At 40.8% G+C, this 12,329-nt stretch overlaps 1 protein-coding gene across 3 annotated transcripts in view; it reads right to left on the bottom strand.

Moving 5' to 3' along the window:
* Positions 1-12,329, bottom strand: part of PPP4R4 (protein phosphatase 4 regulatory subunit 4) — an 84,447-nt gene that overhangs the window by 16,647 nt on the left and 55,471 nt on the right. For all 3 annotated transcript variants that reach the window (XM_028506796.2, XM_036013606.1, XM_036013607.1), the window contains 6 exons: positions 12,072-12,149; positions 11,102-11,185; positions 10,317-10,499; positions 7,677-7,782; positions 5,434-5,581; positions 1,473-1,617 (listed from right to left, as the gene is read on the bottom strand). In XM_028506796.2, the coding sequence (XP_028362597.1) occupies positions 1,473-1,617; positions 5,434-5,581; positions 7,677-7,782; positions 10,317-10,499; positions 11,102-11,185; positions 12,072-12,149 (744 nt within the window). The remainder of the gene's footprint in view (positions 1-1,472; positions 1,618-5,433; positions 5,582-7,676; positions 7,783-10,316; positions 10,500-11,101; positions 11,186-12,071; positions 12,150-12,329) is intronic.

Here is a 12,329-nt window from a genome sequence, read left to right as displayed (position 1 = left end):
AAAATTTATGCCATGAAATACTGCTTTTAAATAAAATTACTTCCCATCTTACAAAAATGACCAGAGCCAGCAAGTCCATTTTCACCCAGAAGCTTTGTGCAGCTTCTGTGGAAGGGGCCCACGCCGACACCCAGTGCGAGAACATTGCACTACGGAGTGGTCAGGGGAAAGACGGACTTCGTGCTCAAAGTAAGGGCTGCGCTCCGGAATAATCCATGGTAGGTCAGTAACCCATTAATGATAGCATTTCTGTAGCTATTTATGGGGTTTGCTTATATTATCTCAAAGCAATAAATTCAGAAAAGTAACTAACCCTCCCGTGTGTGTTATTTTGACATGTTAACTTCATGGGCTAAACTTTTGTAATTAAAGGCAAGGTCAGAAATATCTGGTAGAAACCACGGTGTGTGTATGTGTCTGTATATGTGTATACACGTGTGTGTTTTTAAAATTTAGACACATGTTCAGACTCGGGGTATTTCTGATTATTTTAGCTGATGAAGAATTCACATTTTGGTGAAATAAAATTATACTAATAAATACTAGGCTATCAATCACTTTATTTAAAAAGTTCCTCATGTAACATCTGGCAATGATTTCTAGGGGGAAAAAAAGCAAAGAGTTCTTTTTTCCCCTCATATCAGTGCCGTTATTTAAGACATTAATAAATTAATTTCTCTCACTACAAATAAATTCTCAAAGACTATGTGTCCTGGAGTTTCACATCCAGATTCATAAAAGCAACCACTTCAATTTGACTTAATCTTATCAAAACATTAGTTATACTCGTATACTGAGCAAAAAAAGTTCTTGAAGACTAAACTACTTTAAGGTTTGACTTCACAAATCTATATTGTTTTAGTTTTCCAACATTCCCAAATAATCCATATGAGAAAACTACATACTAAAACAAAACAAAATAAAACAAAAACCATACGATGGTGATACACTATTGAAAAAAGAATGCATTTAAGGTAAGAGATCTAGATTCTAGTCTTATTTCTGTCATTTACTAACAAGACCTTGAGCAGACACATAATATTTCTAGGTCTAGACTTTTTCTAATGTCAAACAGATGCTGCGTTAACTTGGAGGGCCCCTCCACAGCTGAGTTCCCGTCCAATGCGGCTTTCCCAATTTCACCAACAGAGCACTCCCAGATGAAAAATTGCTTGTAAATAAAGTCTGATAACGAAGTGTCCGTTGTTAGTCAAACAGTGTTGACTGAGCACCTAGAAGGTGCCAGGCTCTCTCTTGTGGAGTGTCTATTACTAGCAACAAAAGTTAATGTCTAAGTGTTTCCATATCCGATTGTAGAACACATCGACCAAATCAGTCACTAAGTCTTATTAATCTAGCAAGGATATAAATACTGTAACATAGTGCCATCCCATTGACCTAAAACAGCGAAGATAGAATGAAGACTGTCTTAATGCGAGAAATGCCAATCCTGCGGCAAGTGTGATACTCACTCTCTTCACGATAGCCAGGACATCCTTATCCTTTTCCTGACACAGAAGTTTCCTCACACACATCTCTAACTGCTGCAGGAGGTGCTTATCTGCCGGGATCTTCAGAGTGGATTTCACTTTGGGTAACAAGTGGCAAAGTTTCATTCTGTAATAAATGAAATACTATTGACTTCTGAGTAAATTATGACTTAGATTTAATAACTGATAATAGCAACGTAACACTGAAAGAATATTCAGACTGTGGAAAGCCTGAGCGTTCATTTATTATGCAGCAAATGTTTATGGAATGCCTATGGTGGTCCAGCATTTCTTGTTCTGGACGCTAAGATACGATGGTGAATAAGAGCAGCAAAATCCTCTGCTGTCCTGGAGCTTACATGCTAGTGTGGGTGCAGGGAGAGAGAATGAACTAAGTGGAATGACTGTTAGATAGCGGTAGGCGCTGTAAAGGAGAATAGCATGGAGAAAGAGGAGAGGCAATACTCGAGGAGGGGGAGTTCCAATTTTAAAACAGGCGGTGAGAGAGGGTTACAGAGAAGGTTTCACTGAAAAGATAACATTTAAGCAAAGACCTAAAAAAAAAATGAGGGACTAGGCCTCATGAATGTCTGATCATTACAGGCCGAGGCTGCAGTAAGAGCCTATGCCCTCTAGGGGCAGGTAGCCTAGGTGTGGTTCCAAACTGGAAAATCAGCTACAGTGGCTAGAAGGGGATAAAGGTAAGATTAGCAGATCTCTGAGCAGTAGTAGGAGACTGGCTTTTAAGTGCAATGAAAAGCCATGGAGGGTTGAGTGGGGGTGGGGGGATGGGCAGTGAAATGATCGGACTTAAGGTTCTGAAAGTATCATCTGGCTAGTGTGTTGAGATTAGACTGCAGGCGGTCGGGACAGACGAAAGGAAACCACGGGGAAGGTGCTCCCGATAATTCAGGCAAGACAGACGGTGGCCTGAGCCAGAAGGCAGCAGCTGAGGTGGTGAGAAGTAGCTGGACTCTGAGTGTGAGAGTGGGGGTGGAATGCCAGGTAGGAATTAAGGTTTTGACCTGAGCAAGTGGAAAGATGCAGTGGTTACTCCCTGAGACGAAGACCTCAGGAGCAAGATGCAGGGGTATCTCTGGACGGATCAAGTCAGAGGTGCCTACTAAGAATGCAAAGTGGGCGGTCAGCTCAATGAGCCTTGTGTTCGGGGTAGATGTCCCTGCCGGAGGGCACCGAGTCGGGAACCTTCAGCAAACACAGGATCTGTAAACCAGGGTGCAGCCGGAGAGGAGGAGATAAAAGGACAGAGTCTAGAGCACAGCCACAGTCTAGAGCGAGCTGATAAGGAAGCGATGAGCAGCCTGAAGACTGCCGAGAGGCGCGAGGAAATGCAGGGAAGAGCAGCAAACCTTCCTAAGAGGAGGCGCTTCAGGGAACGTTCTGCCTGGCTAAGCTCAGACGAACTCAGCTGCTTTGCTGGAGCTGGCCGTTTCAGAGAGGGACGCCAGGCTGCTATTTCCACTCATTCACCTGAGTGCTCTCCAGATGCCGTTATTTTTATTTCTGCGCCAAACCCTGTGACAGCCAAGTCCCATGCCTACAGATTTCAGGATGCTTTGTCAGCTGAGCCTTCACTTAAAGATTCTTCTCGTACGACAAAATGTGCTTTTTATTCAACCAAAGGAGGACAGCTCCTCCTCTAGAATGTTCAGCTCTGCAAATAGCTATCATGGCCTCAAACTTATTCAGAGCTCACCACGGGCACTGCAAGCCTGCTGATGCATTAACTAAGGCGTCTCAGTCCCGCAAAGAGAATTTTTTTCACTTTTCACAGCTCAGGAGAAGGCTTCTTTGAATACCAGTAATACTTTTCCAGCCTTGATATTGTCTAGACTCCGTGAATTTAAATTTTAAACACTCACATAACAAAAGACAAAAACAACAATCTATGCACACTTCATTCTTTACCACCGAAGTCAGGTCTAGGAAACATACACTCAGCAGAAGCTATACAAACTATAGAAGTGAAATTTATCTCTAGGAGACTCCTAGGTCCATGAAATTATAAAGATTTTGAGATTAGGAATGACACCTTTCTGGTAAATAAACTCTGTGTACAGTATCTCTGGTTTGTTTCTCAGAAGCACAGGGAGGTTCTGTAACTTGCCCAAAGACACACACAGCAAGTGCAAAGCTGGAAATCAGCTCAGGCGGCGGCTTCAGAAACTCTCCTCCTAACTTGCAGGGTCCTTGCAAGGATCCTTGCCTGGGGCAGCTCCTCTTCTATCTGCCCGTCTCTAAATCACCAAGCAAAGGCTTTAGGACCCAAAAGCCAGTTAGTATATGGTGCTGCTCGACCCATTTTTGGGGTGCAGCAGCTGCCTAGACAGGAAGTGGGAAGCAAGACAAACTGCCATACAATGATCTCTCACCCAAAGGCATCACCCAAATCCACAGAGCAATATCCAATCAATCTTCATTCGGTTTCGCGCTGGCAGGCTGCTTTCTCTTAGAGCCAGACTTACGTTGTTAGTCACCCGGCCCAGAGTGGAGAAGGTTCCATTTCCTTTCAAATGGTTTTTGTCAACTGCTTGGTAACTGATAATTCATCACATTGAAAGCCGCTTTTCTAGAATCACAACTTCAGTTTGCAAAATGGCAACAACATGCTCAGATCCATCACTTACTTAGCAAGAGCTAAGTTCTAAAGAATTATCAACAGGTTCTTTAAATGTACTTTAAACCTCAAGTCAAGGAAACCTCACCTCTCATTCATGCAGCACAGACAAGATGCATAAAATACCGAAGCCAGCGCGATCGTGCTTCCTGTGTCTTCTCACACTAATGACACAAAACAGAGGCCAGTCTCTGGATCTGGTCACCTTAAGCCATGCTCACAAAGCTCCCAGATTGAACTTTTCAGTATTTTTTGACAATTCTGGTATATTTTCTCTCAACAGCAACACTGTCGGTCTACACATTTCACCTTGGCTGTTCTCCCTGTTGATACGTATCAGGATGAGCGACACGCTGACCACAACTCATGTCAGCCGGTTATAAAAGAGGCACACACGTCACACGGCATCGAGCCAGGTGTGGGGGGCATGCGAAAACTCAGCAGGGAGCTCCGGAGCTCTCTTCTGGAGAATCTGGGCCACCTGACTTTGCATCTCTCCCTCCTACAGGCCGGAGGTCCTCAAGTTCAGAACAGAGACATGAGCACAGAACACAGAAATCCAATGGCTAAGCGGTTAAAATCCTCCTCAACTCATTATGCAATGCACAAATAACTCTCACAGAACAGTATGTACGTACTAAATGCCACTGAACTGTTCTCCTAAATCGGCAGATTTTATGTTACACATTTTCACCACAATTAAGGAGAAGAAATAACATGCTTATTTGGGGAGGAAAAAAAGGCAAAATATATTCTCCCCGCCCTCTAATTTCCAAGCAAGGCATTTTCAGGCCTACTCCATCTAATCGAACAGTTCGTTAGCCAGCTGCAATGAACACCTACTGGACTTCAAAAATGTAAGACAGCTGAACACTGGGAAAGGCAAGGAAAAGACTTCAAAGCAGCCATATTTCTATGAATAAACAGGGCACTAAAAGTGGACAGATTCTCTCCAATTCAATTCTGAACTACTTTGTCTTTGTCTTAGAGGATAAATAAATTACGCATATCTGCTCAATCATTTCGTGAAGCCTACGTGTGTGACCAAGTGGCCAGAGAAGGCTGCGGCTCTGGCTCTGACTGCTCCCTCAAACCCATAAATAAGACTCAAGGCGGTGTTAAAAATTGTGCTTCCAAGTCCAACTGAAGCTCAGCGATTGACACCACTAAGAGCTTCAAAGCAAACATAAACTCTTTACTTGATTTTGTAATTGACTAAGAAAAATATTTTGCATCTATTCATTGTAGCACATACATTAAAATGTCATTTTTTTCCCAGGTATTTTCTTGGATTGATAACCATACCTCACATTTGCTACTGGATCATGTATCAGTTCAATAGCAGGTAGAAAGAAATATTTACAGAAAAATGATTTGGAAAAGATCTCTATAATAAATTCACAGGTATCCAAAAATCGAAGTCTATTCCAGTAGCTTTTTCCTTGGCCCAGTTCTAGAAACAACAAACAAAAATTATCGTAAGTTTAACTTTTCCTCCATGCAACTACATGTGACAGAATCAGACATACAATCCATGTCTTTTCTTTATACCTGTAATTGTTTAGCAAATACAAGAGATAAGAGAAAAATCATATTGTGTTACCCCAAGTTTGTAGACCCCCCAAATTAATGATACCTCAGAAAACAGAAAAAAATTATTAAACATTGCATTCAATCCCATTAGCATTTGGTACAAATTGAATGACTATATTTACTACTTTTGATCACCAACTATGTGCTAAGTACTCATGCAATACAATGGGATAAGCACATAACTTTCCCTCCTAAAAGATAAGGATGTTGAAATTCAGCGACATTAAAGTCAGAGAGCAGGTAAATGCAGAGCTAGAATTCAAATGCAGGTATGTACCGTATTTTGGCGTGTACAATGTGCACCCACATTTTTGTGTGTATTATACACGGGATCATTATACCCATGGTATGTAATCATTATACCCATGTATAATGCACATCCTTATTTTCCCTCAAAAATTTGGACAACAAAAGTGCACAATCATACACAACAAAATAAGGTAGTAGTATAACTTCAAAATCTTTTAGCAATCAAATTAACTATTTTCTTTTTCTTGTTTCCTTTAAAAATGCCTTGAAGTGGAAGTCATATATTAACACAGGATTATTAAAGTACTATAGATTGTATCAAGAAGATAATTTTCTCCCTCATTATATAAATGTTCCAAAGCAAAATTCTTCATATTTATAACCAAGTATAATCTTCTTTCAAACCAAAATATTTTAAATGTAAGGTCAGCCTTGGCCGATGTGGCTCAGTGGATTGAGCGCCAGCCTGCGAACCAAAGGGTGGCTGGTTTGACTCCCAGTCAGGGCACATGCCTGGGTTGTGGGCCAGGTTCCCAGTAGAGGGTGCGCAAGAAGCAACCACACATCCATGTTTCTCCCCTGCTCTCTCTCCCTCCCTTCTCCTCTCTAAAAATAAATAAATAAAATCTAAGAAGAATAAATAAATGTAAGATCTTCCCACTGAAAAATAAAAATTTAATTTAAAAGGACTAAAAAAGAAAGATTAAAGTACACTAAGTATAATTTTCCTTAAATAAAATTTTACATACTCTAATTTCTTTGAAAAGCAGCAATCCATACTTAAACTGGTAAACTCCAATAACCAGAAAACCCCATTACCCATCTTTGCTGGGTAACAGTTTAATAAAAGCTTTAAGACATTGTGGCCAAAGCAAGTAGATATACTTGTAGGCTACTATTGTTAGAATTAACACTTTCACTAAAAGCTTTTATCTTGATTTTGATCCTTAGCAAATTAAAATAAATTTGCATTTGTTAATTGACCTAATTTTTTTTAAAGACATTAAGACACAGCCCTGGCCAGGTGGCTCAGTTGGTTAGAGCATCATCCCATGCACCAAAAGGTTGCAGGTTTGATTCCCAGTAAGGGCACATACCTCGGTTGCAGGTTTGATCAGTGTTTCTCTCTCACATTGATACCTCTCCCTCTCCCTCTCCCTCTTTCTTTCTCTCTCTCTCTCCCTCTCTCTCTCTCTGCAATCACAATATATCCTCTGTTGAGGATTAAAAAAAGACATTACAAACTACCTAGGCTCACCAGATTCATATTTCTGTGTACTATCAACTCTATTCAAGAAAAAAATAAAACCTCACTGTTAATATTTAAAATAGAAACATAAACACATGCTTAGATTCATGGACATTCTGTTTACATTTTAGTTTCAAATTCTATTTCATTAGGGGAAAAACTAGGCTTCCAACAGATATATATATATATATATATATTTTTTTTTTTTTTTTAATTTCTCAAGTGTAGAAATTCACCAAAAAAAAAATCCCAGAGTAATTATTACTTTCACCATCACAGATCTAATCCTATCGTAAGGTTTCTAAAACAAACCAAAAAATTAACCTATAAAACTCAAATATGAACACTCTCTAGGTATTTACCAATATCAGCCTAATTATTCATAGCAAATGATATAACTAAGGCCAACCACTTTGTTTACTTCCTTGTTTCAAAGTAAGCGTTTACAGTTACTTACGTTCGATCAATTTCTGAATGACCTCATGTCTCTGTTCTTGTTTACGGTTATAGCGCAGAAAAATGCACAGAGTTCGTGAAGCTGCCTTTTGGACAGGTAAGACATTCTTGAGGAAATAAGAAAGGCAATTAAACTAGTCAGTTAGTACACAGTCTGAATAGTTTGGCCTCAGAAATCTAGGTTATTGAGTAAAAGAGCGAGCAGTGTTATCTGCTTCTCAAATCACTGTGATTCTGTCCCTCTGGAAGTGTCTTCATAATTTCATGTTAATATAATTCAGGCAAATCAACTAATACATCACGTTACAAAGTTATTTTAATTTGGCACAGTCATTTAAATCACCCAGACTTGATTCACATTTAACTGTCATTTCCTTGCCACTTCATCTTAAGTGACAATCTCCCCAAACACATCTGGGCCACCCATTCTCTTAGCCAGTCCCTGGACCTCATCACTCACTTATTCAACGAGCTTTGCTAGATCCTTCCCTGCATCAAGTACGTCACCAAACATGCGCCACTTCTAAAGTGTAAATTTAGAGATCCCATGGCCTGGTATCCTCCTCAGTCCTTCTGGTTCACTTCTAGCTCTTCAGCCTCAATGTTATTCATTGAGGCTCCCAGACCATAATACAGATAAAGCTTAGAATCAAAGGACGCCACGTCAGTCTTACAGTGTTTGAAACACTGCTGTCCTTTGAATTTCTGTCACACCAGTGGGAACAGCTTTAACTCTAAATGAGTTCAACCATTCATCTCCACTGGGTTTGGATGCAAGGTATTTATTAGAGGAAATTCTTAGCCAGACATACTGCTGTGTCCAGTGTAAGTTCATGTTCACCATCTTGACTTACATATACATATTATAATATTCAATTCCTGAAGATTCAGATTGTTACAATGGGGAACTTTGAAAGCTCAAGCAGAATAAAACATTACATTGCTGAGAGAATACTGCCTGCTCCCTCGCCTCATTATTTTATACAAGCTGTTTCCAGTGTCTGGGGTACTATTCTGTGTGGTGTTTTTAATGTACTGAATGTCAAAAGAAAATACAAGTAAGCACAGGAAATGAAAGAAATACACATAAACAGAAATACCACTGCAATTTAAAAAAAACAAATTTTGGATAAAAGCATGGTGTTCTATTATTTCATTCTGTGTATACAACAGAATTTCAAATATATTCTAGTCCTATGAAAATACATATGTTTTGTATCCTGTAGTATATAGGATGTTATAAAAAGTAAATTATCTTCGGGGCCAGAGATCGAAGACAAACGCCATCATCCCAAAAGCACACAGAAGTCAGCTTGAAGCTGTTGGGACAATCTGAGGGCACAAAGGATGGCCACAACCGATGAAAACATCACTCCATGGAAAACATGAGTCAAAAAGACAAAACCAAAAATAAAACCCATCTGTCATACAGAAAGTGACCTCACCAACTCCCAGCTCTGAAAATCAATAGGGGAAAATCAGGAAGAATTCATCCTGTGTTTTTAACGTTTCAAACTAAGACCAGTTTGGGTTTTTGAGATGGCTGCTAGATTTCATTCTCTCCTTTTATTGAGAACAATGAGAATTTAAAGTACTTTTTAACAATTTCTAGAATGTGCACATTAGGTGGAAGTTGTGATACTTCAGAAAACGGCAGCAGGACACCAGGACACCATATTAAATGTACAGTGAACTGTGGGTTAAATAATCCTCCCTGGGAATTCTCGTGAGCAAGGCAGGCAACTTATTCTACGGGGGAGTTTGAGTACAGCTTTTCCCCCACCTGCCACTGCTTTTGACTCTAATTTTAAAGTTATCCCTAGTGGGGCACCCATGTCTTTAGTATAAACTTCATCCGTCACAGAGCCACTCTTCAGGAACTCTTTATAAAAGTGACCAAACTCGTGTCATGAGGACGACAGCAGGCCTTGGAGAAGCAGCACAGCGGAAGGAGGCCCTGGGGCCACAGCATGTAAACGGCAAGCGTCGGAGTGGAAGGCATACGTAGTGAACTCTGGCGAGCCTCCCCCCACCAGAGAAGAGCTGCACCAGGTGCGAGGTGAGTCTGCCGACCCTCTCCCTGGACCCTCTCCCTGGCGGTGCACAAACTCGCGGTCAGCGCAGGCGCCACCAGTTCATTCCTCCCTCCCGCTGGGCAGAGGATGGTCAAGGGGAAAACCAGGGGAAAGCAAAGGGAAACGTGAGTTCCCTTCTAGGGACCTGGGAAGAAAACATCCTTCTGGGCAGAACGGAGCGAACTGAGTTTGTTGTAGTGTGGCAGGAAAAGAAACCTGCTCTCTGTAACACTTGCAATTAGGTAAGGAGCCGTCACCAAGGCAACGGCTGGCTATCTCAAGGCCACTGACCTTGCTCCTGCTTCTGAATGCTTGCTTTCAGCAGCTGGTTCCCCCTCCCTTTCTGCCTGTGTAACTGGTATATAAAAGGACTCCTAACCCAGGCTTTTCGGCTCAGAATTTGGGGATTTAACCCTCTGGGCCCCCCGGGTAATAAAGTTTGTGCTTCATCATCTTCCCCGAGTGTGAGTGACTTTTCTGCAACAGTAGGAGTTCAAGAACGTAAAAGATTTGGTGGTAACTCCAAACTGAGTTCCAGAGAACAAGATCAAAGGGTCTGGGCTCACGTTTGTCATCATGATTGTGAACATTCTTTGCAGGAACCGGTAATAAATCTGATCACTTGATATGACGTGCGGCAGACAGGCGTATTTCTGCAGCAGCTTCTCGTGCGTTCTCCATTTTAAAGAGGCCGCGGCTCGCTGCTCAGCAGCCGTGAGGGCTGGAATCAAGTCTGGCAGAGAGGACAACTGGAAAAGAAAACGCACCGAGAGAACCAGGGAGAGACACGTCAGGTGCCGGGGTTCAGTCCAATCATCCCGCTGACAACACACTGGGGAAGGAAAGGCTCTCGTCCATCTCACAACGTGGGGGCATCTCAGTTGTCACAGAGAGATAACAGTGGGATTAAACCAAATGCTTTTGAAAAAATCCGTAAGTAAAACTTATGAATTACTGGAAACAAAATTTTGAAATAGAGACTGGGACTCTCACAACCCTTCTAATTAAAGTAAAATCCATTCTATTTCACTGTCTGCAAACTTTGACCTTCTAAATTCCTGCCCTTTTGTGTCCTCACCAGTTGTTATTCTTGGAATAATAATTAACGTGAATAAAAACTGAGAATAGTAACGTAAACTCCAAGGACAGCGAGAGGAGTCACGGCAGGAGAGGAACCGCAGGGGAAACTCAAGCTGCGCCAGCCCCAGCGGACGTGCCCCGAGCGCCGACTAGGCGGCACGCCGGCTTTCAGAGGTTTCCCATGAGCCTCTCATCGCTTCCTCACGGCAACTCGGCAGAGGACAGGCAACGTTTTACAACATTCAGAAACTATCTGATATTTGGGGCTTACCTTATTTTCTTGAATATTGCTTTCTCCACCGGCAGACATAAGTTCCAGGATTTCTGGAAGATGATCTATAAGAGCATCTAGTACCTTTTAATAGAGACATTGATTACTCTTATGACAATTACAATGCTTTTTTTAATGTTAGATTAGTTAACTTCACATGTCAGCTCCTACACGGAAACAATGTCATTTACCCAACAACACTTTGGAGGCTTCTGTTTTCTTACATCCTCTTGCTGGAGGGTCTTAGAAACCTGATCGATTGCCCTGGTCAAAGCACCTACCCCTATCAAACTGTCAAACTATCAAAAGAGATTAGCGTACCTGCCTCTTGATATTGTTCGAACAGTCTAGATCTAAGATAGCTACTCCTACACAGCCAACACGCTCAAACTCCTTTAAAACGCAGAGTGTAAGCCAGACAACACCCGCAGTGACGTCCGGGTGCTGACAGTTGCACTTGAGCAGGCTAGTAGTCATCTAGGTGACCGGAATACACTAACTATGGCACCAAAATTAAGTATTTCTAAGCCTTCACAAGTATATTCCCCAAACAATGTTAAGAGGAAAAAATAATGTAAAATGTGATATAACATATGATTACAATTATGTAAAATAAAAATCTTTATATAGGAAAAATAGAAAATGAACAAAATATAACAAAACAGTAACAGTGATTGGAACTAAAGATACTTGCTCTTTTAAAAGTCTGTCTATTTTTTGGGATTTCCAAAATTCCTGAACAAACAAATATACATATATATTTTAAAACTAAATATATCTTTAAATCTAATCTTTTTAAAAGACCTTTCCAGCTTCAGCCTGTGATACAGTGGTACACTGACCTAAGGCTTCTGGGCTGGTCAGCTGAAAGAGCTCATGCAATTCCCCAGAAGGGGCAGGGGCGGGGAAGGATTACGGTATTCAGATTTAACACAAAAGAAGTAAAAACCAAAGAGTAAGAAGATATTACCTCCAATGATTCATCTTGTAATAATGTTATTAATTCTTTATGAATTAAATATACGCCAGAATTCAGAAGTTTAGACACCTAAAATGCAGTAATAAAGTCTCTCAGATTTGAAGACTACTAGACATACAAAGGTTATAATAATAATTTTTAAAAATACACTCCTGTTAATTACCTCTTCTAAAATAAGACCAGGTTAAAGCACAAACATAAAATTAGATTCCTAGAAAAATTACTTGCACACGTAACAAGCTTTGCAGT

This window comes from Phyllostomus discolor, chromosome 1, assembly GCF_004126475.2.
Source record: "Phyllostomus discolor isolate MPI-MPIP mPhyDis1 chromosome 1, mPhyDis1.pri.v3, whole genome shotgun sequence".
Taxonomy (NCBI): domain Eukaryota; kingdom Metazoa; phylum Chordata; class Mammalia; order Chiroptera; family Phyllostomidae; genus Phyllostomus; species Phyllostomus discolor.
Note: the sequence above shows the minus strand (reverse complement) of the source record. Positions and strands in the feature narration are given on the sequence as shown.